Genomic DNA, 17716 nt, shown 5'->3' with positions numbered 1-17716 from the left:
GAGTACGCATTGCTTTCCCCCATTCCCACTGACGTCATGCACGCTCGCATTGCCTGGGACTCCTGGTGGAAGCAGGGAACAGGGAAAGGGCAGTCTTCTTCTTCCCGACTATTGAGGCGCGATTCACTCTTCCACATGCATGGGACTAAACGACGGGACTTTACCGATGAAGTTACATCTTCCAATGTAGATCCGAGCCGCAGCTCAGCCAGCGGAACAACAGTCCTCCTAAGGTATTTAATTGCTCCACCCATGCCCGCGCTTTCGCTAACTGCAGAATAACTGAGGGGGGACGTAAGGGGAAAAAGAAAAGCATCTGTGCGCAAGCAAGGAGGGTTTGGACTAACGCGACAGACTCGGAAAGTCTTGAATCTACTGCAAATAACGTGTTCGCTTTTTGTTATGTGGCAAAAAGGCAAACTTTCTATCTTTAGGCTTCTTCAGAGCGGAAGAACATCTAATACTACGATAATCTTGATCTTGTGACCGGGTCTTTGCCAGCAAAAACGCACACCTCTGAGGGACCCTCGAGCCGTCGGGATGAAAACTTGGCTGGCTCGCGTGCAGCAACTGTTTCGGTTTTAGTTTTAGTTCTCCTCCGGCGACTCTCCAAAGCCCCACTTTTCTCTGATATTGCCCTTGAAAGCGTTGTTGCCAAGTGGCGGAGGGACATGCAGGTGAGTTTAAGACTGTGGGAATCTCAGGAATGCGAGGTCGGCGAGGGGTGGAGATCCCGACTCCCCGCTCCCACAAGATACGCTTATCTTTACTCTCACGCTTACTCGCCGCACTCAAACATACAAACGCCATATTTAATTACCCTTATCTGAATTGAAAGCAGGGGCGTTTCTGGTAACGTGTACCATGACTGTGCTTCTAGTGCCTGGCAGTGTGCACGAATAACCTACCTTTTTTAGGACAAGATGGACTCACCTCTATTGCCCCGGAAGCTAATTAAAGTCACATTACCTTCCCTAATGCAGTATTCTCTGAGCATGGTTAATTCGGTATATATTCTAATTCTTTCATGTGTTATAGACACATATTCATTGCCATGTCCCACTTTGGCTTTTAAAGTAGGTCTTGTTTGAAATGCACATCCGACCTAAAGCCCTTTGCTCATTCTTCTAACTTTTATTTCTCCTAACTTGAACTGTCACTATAATCTCAGTGTGAGAGATTTTATTTCAAGGGGAATAGAAACTGTTCCAGTTCATTTGAATCTTTCTGTTTAAGTCTGGCTAAAACAGAAGAAAACAGAGGGTTCAAAGAGCAGCTCTTAATTGTGTTACTATGGCTATTCGCCTACAGTCAAGTCCCATACCTCGCCACATGAAAGATGCTGGGAGTAGTGGTTTAAGTCCCCTCTGTTGCTATGCGAGTGTCGAAAGGTTATCAGCATGTTGTCATAGTCCACGTTTTTTATTTCATCCACCAGTGCATGTGGCAAATGAGATCATATGTGAATATCTCTCTCTCTCACTCAGTCTCACACACACCAATGAGGAATCGCTGGTTTGCTCCCCCTCTCGTGATTCACATTAACGTGAAAGACACACACTGGCACACAGCTGACAGCCATTGACAGTGTTGTACTGTGGAATTGAAAAAAATAGCGAGACATTGGTTCAAAGAGTCAGAGACTCTCCCTCTGTTTTTGCTTCTTTTTTTGTTACAGTTCTGTGTGTAGTCTAAGCAGTAACACTGTGTTTGGCTCAAGGAGAAAGGTTTTTAGCAAGTCGGGCATTCAACCAACCTACTGTCGGTTTAATTTGTTATGCTGCATGTTCTTTATCATTCTTGCTAGACCAGATGATGATCCGTGTCTGTGAAACTTTCTGTATTGATTATGCGGGTAGGCTACTTATATATGTAAGAACACGTTGTATAAAGGGCAACGGTGTAACAAAAACACAACCAGTTGCAAAAGGCTTTTTGTGTGGTTATTTGACCCTGACTTCACGGTGAGTTCTTCTTAATGGCAACTGACAACAGTTGAATAGTTTACGCCCTTTGGCTGGCCTCTCCTCCTTGTACTTTTTTCACCCCCTAATTCTCGCTTGAAATCCAGGCTTAAGCCCTCACCCCTATTTTACATGTCAGATTAGCTTTTTTCTGCTACAATCAAAAAGTATCGCCCCTCCCCCCTTTTAAGGAAGCGGGGGAAGAAAGACTTTCCAGTCTGCGCTTTACAGCCTGTTAGCCTGCAAAGAAAATGGTTGTTTGTCTTGGGTCTTTGCACCGCTGTATTTAAAGTAAAGTGCTGAAGATTCAACCTCTTCTCTCGGCCAGTCAAGAGAAGGTCAGAGCCCCGTGTGCTCTTCAAAGTAGAGCTTTTACAGCGACACTCAGACTTTTGTGTCTTCTTTACTCCTTTACCAACCATTGAATAACTAATTTAAATATTTGTATTATATCAGTGTACTCATAACAATAATACAGAATTGATAGCTGTACAGATGCTAATGCAATGCTCAGAATGTTGTGATGGAATGTTTGTAAATACGTTTCACGAAAATTATTTACTGGAAACTTTGAGAGTTTGCAGAAGTATTTCATACAATAGATTTGGGTTTATTAGTTGTTTTTTGTATGAAGGACTCTGCTACTGGGGTGTGTTTCTAGTGTGGGATGATAATGATGGTTACCAGAAGCAGTTTTCAACAACCCCCCTCCCCTGCCCCACATACTGCAGCTTCTTTCCATCCCACATTAAACTATTTGGTATAGTCTAAAGAGAGTTTATCTCCTGCCTCCATTGAGAACAACCACATGATGTAGCAGAGTAGGGAACTTCCATTGTGAACCTGCAAAACCTCTCTTTGTTTTGATCTGGAGACTTAAAACAGTAACCAGATCTTTTAATATTATCGTAAAATAGGATTTGAATATCTTAAGTATATTTAACTAAGATTTAATATAGTGTTAATATGCAGGAGGATTCCAAGCTTAAATGTCAATTATGAATGAGTAGCACAGCACATATGGCGTGCCTATCGATCTTGAGTAAAAATCAAACAAATTAAAGAAGCACACGTCACATATTCCGCTTGCATTGGCTTGTGTGAATAAGCCTTGACATGCGCGGCTGCTGGCGGACTGTTGATCTAACCAGATATCTACATAGATTCATGAAAGAGGAGTAGATGTAATGCTTTGGTTAGATCCCGGACAGCGAAAGATAATATGGAACACAAAGCATGTCAGCACTTTCAGAGATTAGGGGCACAATAGATATTTGTACGGTAAAATAGCCCTCCATAGGACAAGTTGAGTCTGAAAGGCTGCCCCCTCGTCAGTGTTTGCTATGTGGTCAGAGCTTTGCCACATGTGGCGTTACTACGAGAGTCTTCCGACAAGCTCATTGCTCCAACAATCCCATCCATCTCACGCTCTGGCTGCAGAATTAGCTCACCAGGGCACATAATACCGTGTTGAATATTTCAAAGTGCTACTCGCATTATCACCCCAAGGCGAAAGCTCTCTCTTTACTGGTAGTAAAAGGAGGAGTGGTACAGGAGTCGATCCCAGTGGAGTGGATGACATAATATACAGGGACCCTGAAAACACTGGCGCAACCTCTACAGTCATAAAAACATCTCAAAACCTAGAAATTTAATGCTGAACAGTTCATTTTTGATACAAATCTCGTCCTGTTGTAAATAAGTCAACAGTCTTACAAACTAAGCTGTTTAAAACAAGAGCTGTTCTTGATGTTTCACTGGCAGCAACTAGCGATTATTGGTTATTTTTAGTTTGATTGTAAAGGATATGAAATGTCAGGATTAACATATGAGTCAAACAATTTGAACTATCCCTTAATTGTTTTATTGTTTGAGCACAGGAACTTAGGCTTTGTGCTTCTTGCTTTAGACTTTTAAAATCTGTGGGATCCGGTATCGTTCAAGAGTGGTATGTAAGCGCTCAGAGGTTGGATTAAGTCTGAATGTGAAGGGATCTCCCCAATGAAAGGATACATTCTGCCCACAAGGTCCACGCCTGTTTCCAGACTACGACTGACAACTAAAACAATCGATGGGACTCTCCCGACTCACCTGCTTCTGTAAAACTCTGCCAAGAAGCACTATATTCACTACTTAAAGGAATACTTCACCCAAAAAATGACAATCTATTGAGTTACTTACCTTGTGTCACCTTGAATTTGTGATAACATTTTTTTTTTTGGTGTGTCTCCTCTCCACTATGAACTAGAAATATAAAAATCTGAGGAAATTCTGGAACACTATATTAAAACTCTCAATGACCTGTGCAGTATAATCCAAGTCTCATTTATCCATTTGTTTGCTCATTATTTCCCCAAAGCATATATCTTCACTAAAAATAGCATTTAAAACACTTCTGCATAAACTTCTACTTGCGTAGGTGGGCGACTTGTCCGTGTGAGTCTGAAGTGTTTAAGATGGTTCGGTTTGCATGAAGATGTTGTGTTTTGGAAGTATCATAAGATTGGATGAATATGACTTGGATTGTTCTACACCAGGTGTGCGAGAGTTCGTAAATTGATGTTTGAATATAGTTTTTCTGGACTTAAACGCGGCCCCCATTTACTCCAATTCAGCTGGACATTCTTCTGGTTTTTGATTCTTCATTCACCATGGAGGACTTGGAGAGAACGTTTTTAAGAGTTTAAGGTAACACAGCGGGAGGAATATCTATTTCAATGGCAATCTTGTGGAGGAGGTATTAATTTAAATGTCGAGGCATTTAAACGTCTGTAACAAAGTAATATTAACTCCTGACGTCCTGAGAAGGAGAGTTGTTGACCCAATTCTCCCAACTCTGGAGTTATTGAACAAATTCAGATACTGAACAAGCACATGACATTTAAAATGGCATTTTCTAGATCCTAAGATTTGGATTTTTTTTTAGGCAGATGTGGGCTGTGTGATATCAAAGCTTATACTGTATCTTTTCTTTCTCTATCAAAGTAATGATAAAGGGACAACATCAAAGCTGAAAAACCTGTCGCCTTCAGTCGATGGCTCTGGAACAAGACACTCTGCTCTTTACGTCCCCTTGAATCTCGCACAAAGGATAAGGACATGGATAAGGAAGTTTATTGTCATTGTAAAAAAAAATACAACGAAATTAAAACTGGTGACTCATCATTCAGTACAGCAGCAACAGTAAAACAATATGTATAAAAACATTTAAAGACAGGACATTTCTCATTTAAAAATAAATAAGAATAAATAAAACAAAACACAGGCATCAGTGGCTTAAAAGTGAACAAGTGTCATGTAAAAGAGTATGTTGGTCCCCCCCGCAGCACTGTCCGGTGCTAGCTGGGTGGGGTGATGGGTGTGGGGGTGATGGAGGAAAGCGCTCTGGGGAAGAGTCTGTTCCTCAGCCTGTTAGTCTGAGCCTCCTGGGAGCGATGAACGCAACGTCCCCGGGCCCTACCAGTCGCAGGATCTCCGGTGGGATAGAGTCCAATATTTCTGTAATATTTCTGCCTCGTCTTAAATAGGAGGCTCTGATGCACAAACAAGTACACACAAAACACACAGGCCGAAAACACTACGAACAAACTGAGAGTGCCAAGCCGCTGCGTACATGCATGCCGACAACTTCTATGCTTGGTTAGCAGATCTACAACAAGAAGCAGAGACAAATCACAGAATAACCAGCACTTATGTCTGTTGTTTAAAGTGCTGATGTATTATGAGAGAAACTACGACTTCAATGCTACCAGCTTAATAACTCTCATTTAACCTGTTAAAGGTCTCATTCTCGTCTTGGGTGTTTTTGTGGCACCCAAAGTGCACTCTCCTCAGCATGCACCAGTAACCCCTCATCAATGCCAAAGCCCACTTATTTTAGGATAGACATTCACTCCCAGGTGCTCCCACATCATAGAACATGTATATTATCCGTTATCCTGCGGCATCCAAACTAAACACAGAGAAGCTGAAGGAACATTACTCACACGGCATAGAAGAGATGAACACGTTTTGAAATGGCATAAAAGAAAAGATTTGCACCCACACTAGACACACACACACAAAGTCATACACGTGCTCTATGAATCATTACAGCTTACGGGAATTTTATTTTACCAACATGAGTGGCATGATTTATTTTTTCAATTAAGTCCCACTTTGATAGATTATCCACATGGTGCCATCTATAAGAAACCCTACCTTCTCTTCAGTACGCAGTGACTTTGTTCACAGAACCTTTTGTTCAACTAAACCAATACATTAAAAAAGGTTTGGATCTCCAATGCAATGTATTTTCACCTGAACTAAGTCACTGTTTTAAAACGCCAGCTGGTGCTGGTTGGCTGATATGACATTTACTTCAATAACTGCATTCCTTCTGTCTTTCTGAATAATGCATGTTGTCCTGATGGTCAAACTACAGAAACTACATTTTTTTACACATTTTAATTATTCCGGTTGTTACTTTGTTCTTCAATAATTATTCTCAGTTGTGTTAAGTCTGATCTTGAAAGCATTTTTCTTTTCCTTGAAATTCAAATTGAATGCAATCTTTTTACTGTTAAACATCCAGCAGTGAGTGTGTATTACCTTCATTCATACAGTAATTAACAGTTCTTTGTGATAGATAACAAACAAAAACAAAACACTTTACTCAAGTCATTTCAGTTAAATTAAGCTAATAATAGTAGTCTCTGAAATATTCAAGTCTTTATGTGTATGCTAATTCTGTCATTAGTTATAATAAGGAAAGGTGTTCAGAATTTTAGATGAGGTTTTCTTCCTCTGGACTCTCAGAGATCACTTTCCAACCTGCAGGCCAGAAATGATGGAGGCCAAATAAAGTTGTAAATTCCAAGTTTGAGTGCTGGCTATTTCAAATATGTTATTAGCATTGAGGCATTTCTCAGTTGAGCAGTCAAATGAGCTAAATTGTTAAACTCTTGCCAACATGTGGTTCGGTAACGTGATATATCCTCAGATATACTTTCACGATCCGCATACAGCCAGGAATGTTTGCAAAAGAACAGCAAAAACAAATATTACATGCTTCCTAATTTTGAGTTTTTCAGACAACTTTAAGTGAAATACATGCCCGACACTATACTATCCACACCCACATTTACGGTAGTGTTGTTTGTTGGAAGCATGCATGGAAAATGCAATGAAAGGAAAATATATTTATCAGCCAATCGTGTGACTTTATAGGGCCAACAAAGCCTGCATATTAACACCATGACTTATTAGATAACTGGCTTGTTTCAGTCATACAGTAACGCGTTACTGTAATTCCACTACTTTTAGCGGTAACGAGCGTGTAACAAAGTATTTTTTAAATAAACTAACGCAGTTACAGTTACTGAAATTTAAATGAGTTCGTTACTCGCGTTAATCTCTTTTGTGAAAAATGAACACTTGCAGACAAGAAGACAAGCTAGGCCGACTTTAGCTGCTTCTGATCTGACATCGCAGGACCTTGGTGGCGCAATGATATTGTAACGTCTCGGACGTTATGGACTGATGACACGGAGACGGGACGACGTTATTAATCCTCCCTTTATTGGGCATTCACCAACACAGACAGCGTGCTCCTCTCAGCTCAGCAGCTCGAACATCAACAACAACGGTACCCGTCAACCACCCGTAACTTCCGTTTTACGACAGGTTAACCCGCCTCCCTCTACTCCGCCAATCACAGGCACGCCCCCTCGACCAGCACGCACGGTGCCACACTGTGATTGACAGCCACTTCCAGTGTTGCCAGGTCCGCGGTTTTTGCCGCTGGTTGAATTTTTTGTCCGCTGGTTCGGGTAGACCTATTTTGCATGCAAATTACATGAATATCTTTAAATAAAAATCCATATTTTAAATGAAATAATATATTTATACCCAAATCCTACCAAACTGACTCCAGATCAGCACGTACACGCCTCAATAGCACCCCCCCCCTCAATTATATGCAGCACCTCAAGGCACCTTTGTTTTCTTTTAATTAGTGTTAATACTGTAGGCCAATCACTTTTATTTCATTGGGCCTAATGTAAAAAAACCACTGTTAAATGACTGAGACAGTTATTTTGTATTAAGTTAAGTATTAAAAGGGACTTTTGTACTACTGCTTGATTTGAAGGCCTGTTGCCCTGTTGATTGCAATAAATAGGTCTACAACATATGTTTATTGTGTTTGACTGTTCAGTACTGTTCATTACATTAAAAAAGCAGACATAAAAGTAACTTAAAAGTTACTTTCCCGAGTAACTAATTACTTTTGATATACAGTAACTAGTAAAGTAATTAAATTACTTTTAAAAGAAGTAACTATAACTAATTACTAATTTTCAGTAACTTGCCCAACACTGCTGTTTCCTGCGTTTACTCCAAGGAAAGCCCTGCCCTGTGGATACACATGTTCAGATAGGCCTCCGGTTATTGCAACATTTGTCGGGGTGAGGTACATGGTGTGATGGAGGCACGAGGGTAGCTTCTGAATGATTTATTTTGCACGTCCACTTTGTAGAGAAGTTGGAGGAGATGCTGTCGGACTATTGTCTCCTCTCTGTAAAGCCTCATACTTCACCACGTTTAATCCTAGATCAACAGGTATGTGTCTATTTGTGGCTGCCTATTGAAGCTAATGATTGATAAAGTGATTTTATGATCATGAAAGACTGTTTCTACTCTGGAAAGGAGACATTCCTTTGCTGCTGGGTGTGTCAATATGAGCAAAGCATTTTCAGCTGTTGAGAGCAGCAGAAAGTGAAACATCTAGGTATGGAATAATAACTTTTTTGTGTGTGTATTGCTGCAGGCTAGTCTATCATGTGCTTTTCAGAAAATCTGTGATCCTCAGAAGAAGAATTTCCCACATGTGGCACCGACTAAGAAGTTCCAGTATGCGGATACTTAGGAGTGTACGGTCTGAGGTTACGGTTAATCAGTGACATGCAGTGTGTGCAGGACCATTGGTATATTTGTGTTACCCGCATTCTCAAATCAGCTCAGAGCAATGACTTTGTCAGGGCTTCGGTCAGCTCTTCCTCATAGTAGTGTGTGCAGTACAGGGGATTGTTTCAGAATTCGTTGTAAAACATAATGCTGCTATCGTGAATGCTTTCTGACACAAACGTGTTTTTCTTCCTCTTTCTTCCTTCTGGGGATTTATTAAGACAGAAATATCTTTTTATTCTTTAAATTGGTTAACTATGTTAAACTACATTGGACCACACATGCTAGTTGTATTCAAGGAAAAAAAATACAGTTTGTGAAAGAAGCAATTAAACATTGTGGTTCTTTGGGGATGGTGTTTTAGCTGTTGAGAGATTAGTAATGGGTCTATACTTCTCCCCTCAAAGCATTTACATGCTACATCATGCCGCTAGGTCACTCTAGTTCAGTGCTATGGGGAGTAAAAATCCACCAGATGATTTCACTGATCAGCTCCTCTTGCACAAGTCAAAGTCGCTGTGTTAATTGCTAATTTGGTGTATTGGTGACAACCTACACAATGTCATCTTCAAGCTTTAATGTGTACTTGAAATGCAGCAAGAATATTTATTGGCTCAATCCACAATGTAGCACTTCATAGATTGCTATGTTTGGTTCTGCTTGTAGAAATAAACACAAGTTTTAAACATACCTGCAAACTTGTCACCTTTCGGTGAAATTCACCGTTTTGAACTCAAAATAGGTCATCCACGTGAATCGTGGAGATCCGAAGAGTTTTTTTGGGGGGGGGGGGGTCACCTGGCCCGCTGCCGTTGAGATTGCAGTGAGACGCGGAGAAAAGTGTGAAGTGGTGCTCTTCGCAATAAAACATCTTTGATGGGACGTGTTGAGTCTCGGCCAATCAGCGTTCAGATGTCGACATCGTTTGGGGGTTCAGGTTAGCTTGAATGTTAGTCCACTACATCTGCTGCTGTCACGCTGCACGGTGCATCGATGCTAACAAAGGACCTGTACGTTAAACACGATGTGATTTAGCATATTTTTAGTATCGATACTTCATTAAGAGAGCGATCAGAGCTCACGCGCTGCTCCGTGTTGAGCTGTCTGCGCACACTGCGCTGCGCAGCTCACAGCGAGAGAAGTGGCGCAGCTATAGAGACCGACTTCGGCTTAAAAAATAAAAATATGCCAGAAGTGAAATGTTTCAGTCTTTAAAGTTCTGTAACTCTACAGCTGCTCATCCTGATGAACTGTGGATCATCTGGTCAGAGACTAACGGCCTCATAGTGTATAATCAATGCTATGATGGAACCATGTAGTTTCATTCATATCTTGCTGTATTAATTCTAATATTACTGACATTTGTTAAGTGTTGAAAAAGTTGGTAAAAAGGCCTACAGGCCTACAGATGTTTTATTTATTACTATTATAGCTAAATATACCAGTCTCGTATTTATGGTACCATATTGTTTTTATGGTATTGTATTGAATTCTGGTATCGGGTATCATGATATTTATGGCAGGTATGTAATATGTATAGAAGTTATAATATGAGTATCGTGACAAACAGGTAGAGACAGAACAGATTCAGGGAGAAGTCCATGAGGACTGTTCAGGCAACAACAAAAAAGGAAGTTGGTTCATGAATGACTTTAACCATATTATATATAATGACAATGTATATTTGTTATTACTATCATTATAGGGCTGAGTCAGAGCGGAGGACCTTTTGTTCTTAAACTGTTTATTATCATTATTTAGATTTGTGGTCAGAACAATAAAATGACCGTAGTTGTGGTTCTAAAAGCTTTGAGGCTTCAAACAACGTGGATGTGGTGTGGTGACAAAAAAGAAGAAAAATCACCTGCACCCCCCCCCCCCCCCTGTTGTCACCTTTTTCACCCCTCATGAGTTTGCAGGTATGTTTAAAGAATAAGGTAATTAACTGTTACTTATCACCTCTTCGTCTCCAAAGAAGAGCAGTAGATGAGGAATGGAGCCGGCTGTATATTCCGTCAGCCGCTCTCAGCTGTGTTCGAGCTGTAGATTTCCCGTAGCTCTTTTAACTCAGCAAGTCGTAGCAATCAGCATTTGAACTGCTGCTTCTCCGAGACTCCCTGCAATTGCAATTTAGACTAATTTATAATTATTTGTCAGCTCATCTCCATTTGTCTGTTTTGAATGTCTGTGACCTGGTGTCACTCAGCCTCCTGAAGGCAAATCCCCCCCTTCTCCCGAATGATAGAGCTTTGGATTTAGGACTTCGCCAACAGCCACACTAATATGTTTCCATTTAAAACAAAATGATTTATATCCATGCTAGCACAACTAGTAACAAATATCGCATAACTATTCACGTACACTGGGCATGTGGCTGACGATTACTTTAAAAGGAACAACTACAAATCACAGTTTACCAGATTATGGGTCCACGCTTGTTTCGTTGTTGTCTGTGTGTTTTCACAATGGTAGCTCTGCCAGTTGGAATTCATGCTTCCATTCGTTTACAGTTAATAAGCATTTCTATTCAAAAGAAAGTCCTTCTTTTGTCTCCATCGCCTTACTCAGAGCGGGACTTCAGACGTTGCTCCAATTCATAGTTGTCACGTCGTGACATGCATGGTGTCCTGGAAGGCCAAACAGTCGGCCAAATATGGCGGCTCGCACTTGACTCCCAATAGAAACGCAGCACAAGCGTGTCAATGTTCCTTCTAATTCAAGCCACAAATACTTTAATTACCTCTCCACTGAAGAAAAACAAAGATATGAGATCAAACTGTGGGCTTTTAGCACTTGCGATCCATACACAACACAACACACAGCCATAATCTAGTTGCTAAAATCCTGCAAGTCCTGTCAGAGTGTTACTTCAGCAGTGTTTACATATATATGCTGTGGAGAATCCCTCACCTTACACTGCCGCCAGGATGAAAACATACAACAATGTGTACAGCTCCTAATCTAGCAACATTACATAACACCAAATCATCTGACGTCGAGGGCTGTTACTGCGAGTGCCTGTCCGGCATTATGAAGACGGACTTGAGTGTAAATCACGAATCTGTAAAAGACACGTTCACAAAAGTTGTTTAAAGCTTGACACCACACATTTATAAAATATTAAGCTGGAAATGCAGCTACTTTATGCAGGTAAAATCTAAACAAAAACTGCACAAAGTATGGGTTTAAACTGTTAAATCTGAAATATCATTTCTGCCCACTGGTTAAACCCTCTCTCCCTTAATACAACTGCTGACAACTTTTCAGAGTGAAAATAAACCTTTCCTTGTCACTATAACTGATTACAACCATGCTGTGTACTCTTACAAAAAAACGATCTAGTTTATTCGTCTGAACATTAGCTCAACATTGTCTTTGTTCTTTATTTCGTTGAAAATATGTGTGAAAGGATTTGCAAATCATTGCATTATGACTGTATTTACTTCTCACACGGCATCCCAGCTCTCTCTAACCAACTTTTGCCAACAGTGTAACCAATCAAGGCCACTGGACTTGGTTGTCTCGATCCACAACAGAAATCCATGTCAGAACAATTACTTAAAAATATAAGAATTCTAATACTCAGTGTTTATTTGAGCTGGCCTTTGATTCACGCCGGGAGATCTTTCTCGGACGGGATTCTGTAGAAACACGGTCATGGCTCGTCTCCTAATCGTTTAGAGCAGTGGTTCTCAAATGGCGGTATATGAAGGCCCTCCAGGGGGTAAAAATAATAATAAGATAATTATAAATAGCATCCATGTTTTTATAAAAGCAAGTGTCATAAAGTATGACAAACGCTACAGTCGGGTAGTATCAACGCGAGAGCAGCATATAAAGGAAAGATTACTTATAGCTGTGCATCCTCCAGCCGAAAATAATCAAATCAAACGTCAGACTGAAACAGAAACTGAAATTAATATGTTAGTTTAAAACGTTTTAAATGGAAGGATATGTGCAACATTCAGCAACACAGTCTAGGAACCCTCTCACTGCCCCATGAATCCAAAAGCTCTGACCAGCAAAGAAAACAATTATTAAATGCTATGTCAGTGATACACATGGATATGCGGTTGTATTCCCTTGGAGAAATGTGCTTCCTGACCAGCTGCATGTGAACACATTCGAAATAAACGTGTTCTCTGGTTTGTTGCTTTAAGATGGTAGACAGTGTTTATTTTCCACTTGGTCAAGGAAAATAACCAAAATAGTAATAATTAAATGCAAGTTTACCTCATTGTTTAGACCAGAATGAGGTCATTTCTACTCTGTGGGAACGGCGCAGTACGGCCCCTTAAGTGGTTGTAACTTGTAACTGTCAAGAATGTAACATGGCTCTGACCAACAAAAAAACAATAATTGTGATATATATATATATATAAAGTCTAGTTGTGTGTGTGTGTGTAGATGTAAGTGTGTGTGTGTGCGTGCATTTTTTAAAGTGGAACTCTGACACTGCCACACCAGATTTCGTGTGAAGTATTGAGAAGCATGGATAGTTCAGCCAGGTTATTTCCCCCTCAGCATTTGGAGGGAAACGCAAAGAGAAATGCTGAAGAACCAGTCGGCCGCGTGCCAATAGGACTGTGGTAGGTTGGCAGCAGCGGCGTTGTCTTCACTCCCATCTCGGAGCTTCTGAGGAGTCCAAGCTAAGCAGAGTGTAATCATTCAGTACCAGATGTAATGGGGAATTTCAGAGGTAGGCTCAAATATACAATGAGGGAAATGTATCTTTCTCTAATGGTGCCGTTGGTAGAGGTGTCTTTCCTTTTTGAATGCGTTTTTTTTCTGTGGTTCTATTTCCTGCAGTCTGCTCAGTGAGTACACTCCTACAGTATTTGTTAGACTGCTGAGATTTTTCATGTGGACAGGTTATATTCACAGATGTTGGTGAAGCCTTGATGTCATTTTTTCCCCCCCGACAAGTTAGTAAGTACTTTTTTTGATGGCGGGCATGTTTTATCAAATATTGAAGGGTTACAAACAGGTTAAGCTTGATAAGGCACATTTAATACTTAATCCATGGTTATTTACATGTACAATTGCCATAACAAGCTCCATAGCTGCACTCCTCGCTTTATTCTTCTGTGGCAACGTGCTGAGAGAGAAAGAGGAAAGGATTTTGCCCTCCCGACCGGGCTGCCAACTTCTGTCGGTTTAAAATGTGCACTCCGTTAGTCCTGTCTGTGGTGTTCTCTTGTGTTTGTGCAAAAGTCGGGGAGGAGGAGTTCTGTCAAATTCAAACAGCTTTTCCTTTTTCCTGTCACTGCGTTTTCTGGGAATCAGGCGCCATGCCCTTGATTCAAAGGCTGCAGTGGAAGAGAGAGAAAGAGAGGGGGGGGGGGGGGCTGTGTTGCAACACTATGAATGAGCAGGAAAGGAATTTAGGAGACTGACAAGGGAATACATGGAAAATCCTGTGTGGACTAACATACTTGGGAGTAGTAAAACCGTATCTGTCATTTAACACCACGGCTGGCACGTGACCCGGTTCAGGTCCAACACCTTGAAATGCGCACGCTGCCTTGGTGACAGACTCCCAGAATACCTCAGGGTCACATTTCGCTTAGATGTCTGGGGGACCTCCCACGTTCTTCTTCTCCCAAAACCTTTTCTGTTCTCACCATAAACAACCAAACCAGCTCACACAAACCGTCTGTCAGCCTGAGCTAAATGATTCCTTACTCGTCTTCGTTTGTGTATGTGCATCGGCAGATTTAAGTCGGCGGGTCCTTTTACATGACAACAAATTAGCCTTTAACCCTTTAAAAGAATGTCTGTTGTTGCAAATTTGACTCATTCAGTAAAGCTATTGTATAACAAGTCACCCTAAGGTGCTAATTATGAACCAGGAGTGCTCTAATACACACTTTAATGGAGGGGAGAGCTAATTTGCTTCTGGCATGGCTCTTTAGTAAATTACCATATGGTTATTTCATGGTGGTTTTCGCAGATACTATCTCTCTCCGTATTCACGGTGTTTCTGCACTACATGTATCACCGTAACTGCATTCTGTGTCGTGTAGTAAAGTACAGCATGCCGAGATATCAAGATAAAAGTGCAGAAACCTAGGGGTGGAGTATGTCTTTGTGTTTTCTCTTGGCGATGACAGTGGCAGTGGATCTCTTCTAAGGCAGTAAAAGTCCTCGTAAAATCTCCGTTTCCCTAAAGTCACATACCTCCTGTGTTATTGGACTCCTTGCTTTTGTCTCCTGCTGCAGCTCCTTTGAGGCAGCCATCGCAGCCTTTAGCTGCTCTTTCTGGCTCAACAGGCTCCTTCTAGTAAATATGAATCCACCTTGAGCAGCGTCCCCCTGACACTCTTTTTGACAACAGATATAATGAGACCATAACTATTCACTTTATTTTCCTATTTCAATCGCGGACAAGAGGCCAGAGAGAGCGGAGGAGACAGGAACACCGTATCTCTTTCGTCTGGCTGTTTTTTGTTTCTCAAAAGCCAGCTCGTCCTCTTGGACCTCTCCACTGCATCTTATTCACAAACATATATTGCATTCACCTATGCTTCTGTATTGCTCATATTTTAATTTATTTTGTGTTTTTGTTTTTTTGTCTTTTTAAATTACGTGACTGTATTACATACACTGATCATTTAAGTTGGGTGTTGTCTTCGTCCACACTGCATTGATTTGCACAGATGTAAAACATGGACAGTCTATTTGTTTTTTTCGAGCCGTATTGCGTGTGTGTGTGTGTGTTTGAGTATAGCTGGTTGTGGTGTATGATCATGGGTAGTCACATCTCAGCATTGCTCACCTCTGGGTATCAAGGAGTGTTTGACTCATCTGTGTGTTTATGAGTGGAGTGTGTTTGCACACACATGCACACATTCCGTTGTGTGTGTACAAGATTGTGTTTTCTTTTTCTGAAGAGTGCTTGCGATGACCTGTGTGTGTGTGTGTGTGTGTGTTTGTCCACACAGGAGGAATGCCAGCTCCTGAGCAGAGCCCAGTGACGGAGGAGGGGCTTCTGCTGACCATCTGCAACAGTTCAACTGGCCGCAACATGGAGGCTGACATCACCGCCATCCACATCCTGGCCTCTGTTAAAGAACAGGTAGTGTGTTTCTTCGTTCCCACCGTGCTAAAAGCTCATTGATTGACGTGACATTTATTGAATGCATAATTGTCTGGTGACTCACACATTGTATTGAGAAGAAATCCACTGTGCGGTAGTGTCACACACACACCCTGTTGTCATTCTGTTTATAGAAATTGTATCTGGTTGTGGGAGGATTTTAGTTCAAAGCAGAACTGCGGTTGGAGTGGACTTGTGTTAACTTTATTGTTTTAAATGTGTAATACGGTTGACTCTGAGCTTTTGGTTGTTTAGTGCCTGCAGTCATTGGCCCTGGCTTGAGTCAACAGACAACCAGGAAGATCATCTCTAGCAGGGTTTGTGAGCGTGTAGTGAGACATGCCCTCAGTCTCACTCCCTCTATGATTCATCCACACTGCCTTCTGTTAAAGACACACACACACACAGACACAGACATGCACACACTCCTCTGCTCTCTGGCTTCTCTCCAGCCCTCCATATTCCTGATAATTCAGCACAGGGCAAACTGGGCTAAAGAGATTTAGTCTATTATTAATTATGCTAATTACCCTCTGGGACATCTCGCTACCTTACTCCCTCCCAGAATGACCCTTAAGTTGAGCTACAGTTTGATAATAAATACCAGAGAAGGCAATTCATTTATTTGAAATAGCCCTAGAACGTCCCATTTAGGGGTGCACCCGGAAAGTGAGTCTTGTTTACATGAGTAAATAGGGAAGGAAGGAAGGAAAGAGGGAGCACCGGTTGATGTCACTTCCTTCCCTAGAGTATTCCTCAGCAGCTCGTCCGGTTAGAGCAGAAATCCATGCAGGCGAGCAGGAAGAGCGAGTCGCCTGCCTGAGCTGTTGCTTTTAGAGGGACGGGCTGGAAACACGCAGTCGAGGCTGGAAAAAGATCGTTCTCCTCAGTATTTAAGTTGGAGAGGCAAATGAAAGGGTGAGTCAGAGTGAAAAGATGAAGGTCAGAAAGCTTGTGTGAGTGTGTTTTCCCCCTGTGTGCTTTCGTGTGAAATTCTCGTGTCGAGAGGCAGACCTTCGAGGGATCCTGCTGTCGATGTAAACATGCAGGTCTGTCGCGGTCAGGGCTTAGCGTGACTGAGTGTTTGGTAAGTGTCGACTATCGCTCGACTATCTTGTGTTTTGTCCCCCCCTGTTTCTGCCTGTTATTGGCTGATTTCTATCCCTCCTCTTGTCTTATTCACTCCTCTTCATACTCATTTTCCAAACTTCTTTTTCTGTCACTGCTGTAAGTTACAGCTGCACAGGCTTTGCCAAGATGCCCAAACAAGGAGAGATTCTCCAACATTTTATTATTGCATTCTCCTTTTGTGTTCATCTGCATGGATTTAAGTCTTCCCTCTGTATTTCCTGCTGTATTTACGACGAACACGCCTTAGACTTTTTGCCCTTCATTTGAGGATTTGGTTCTGTTGTGCTGTAGTTGCTGGTTTTTCGAGTCCTGTCTTTGCCTCTTTTTAAAAGCACGGATCCACCATAACGATGACACATCCATAATGGTTTATTACAGACCACATTTAAGTGTTTAAATGTCAATGTTTTTCCTGCTGCACTGCACACCTCGCTTTGAAGAACCACATGTGCTATTCTTCAAGCCCGACTTAATCACAAAACCTAAAGCTGTATTGTCATTTTAAATCACCTCTATTCAGTATTTATTATCTTATTCAAATTGAATCTAACCGAAGGGGGTTATTTCAAGAATTATC

General features: G+C 41.4%; 1 protein-coding gene across 2 annotated transcripts in view; it reads left to right on the top strand.

Moving 5' to 3' along the window:
* The first annotated feature begins 90 nt into the window (after positions 1–90).
* The window catches only part of pkp4 (plakophilin 4), an 81508-nt gene continuing 63882 nt past the window's right edge, over positions 91–17716 (top strand). For both annotated transcript variants that reach the window (XM_056426550.1, XM_056426542.1), the window contains exons 1-2: positions 91–233; positions 15854–15987. In XM_056426550.1, coding sequence (XP_056282525.1) covers positions 15859–15987 — 129 coding nt within the window. In that variant the 5' untranslated portion in view covers positions 91–233; positions 15854–15858. The remainder of the gene's footprint in view (positions 234–15853; positions 15988–17716) is intronic.

Source organism: Pseudoliparis swirei, chromosome 2, assembly GCF_029220125.1.
Source record: "Pseudoliparis swirei isolate HS2019 ecotype Mariana Trench chromosome 2, NWPU_hadal_v1, whole genome shotgun sequence".
Taxonomy (NCBI): Eukaryota; Metazoa; Chordata; class Actinopteri; order Perciformes; family Liparidae; genus Pseudoliparis; species Pseudoliparis swirei.
Note: the sequence above shows the minus strand (reverse complement) of the source record. Positions and strands in the feature narration are given on the sequence as shown.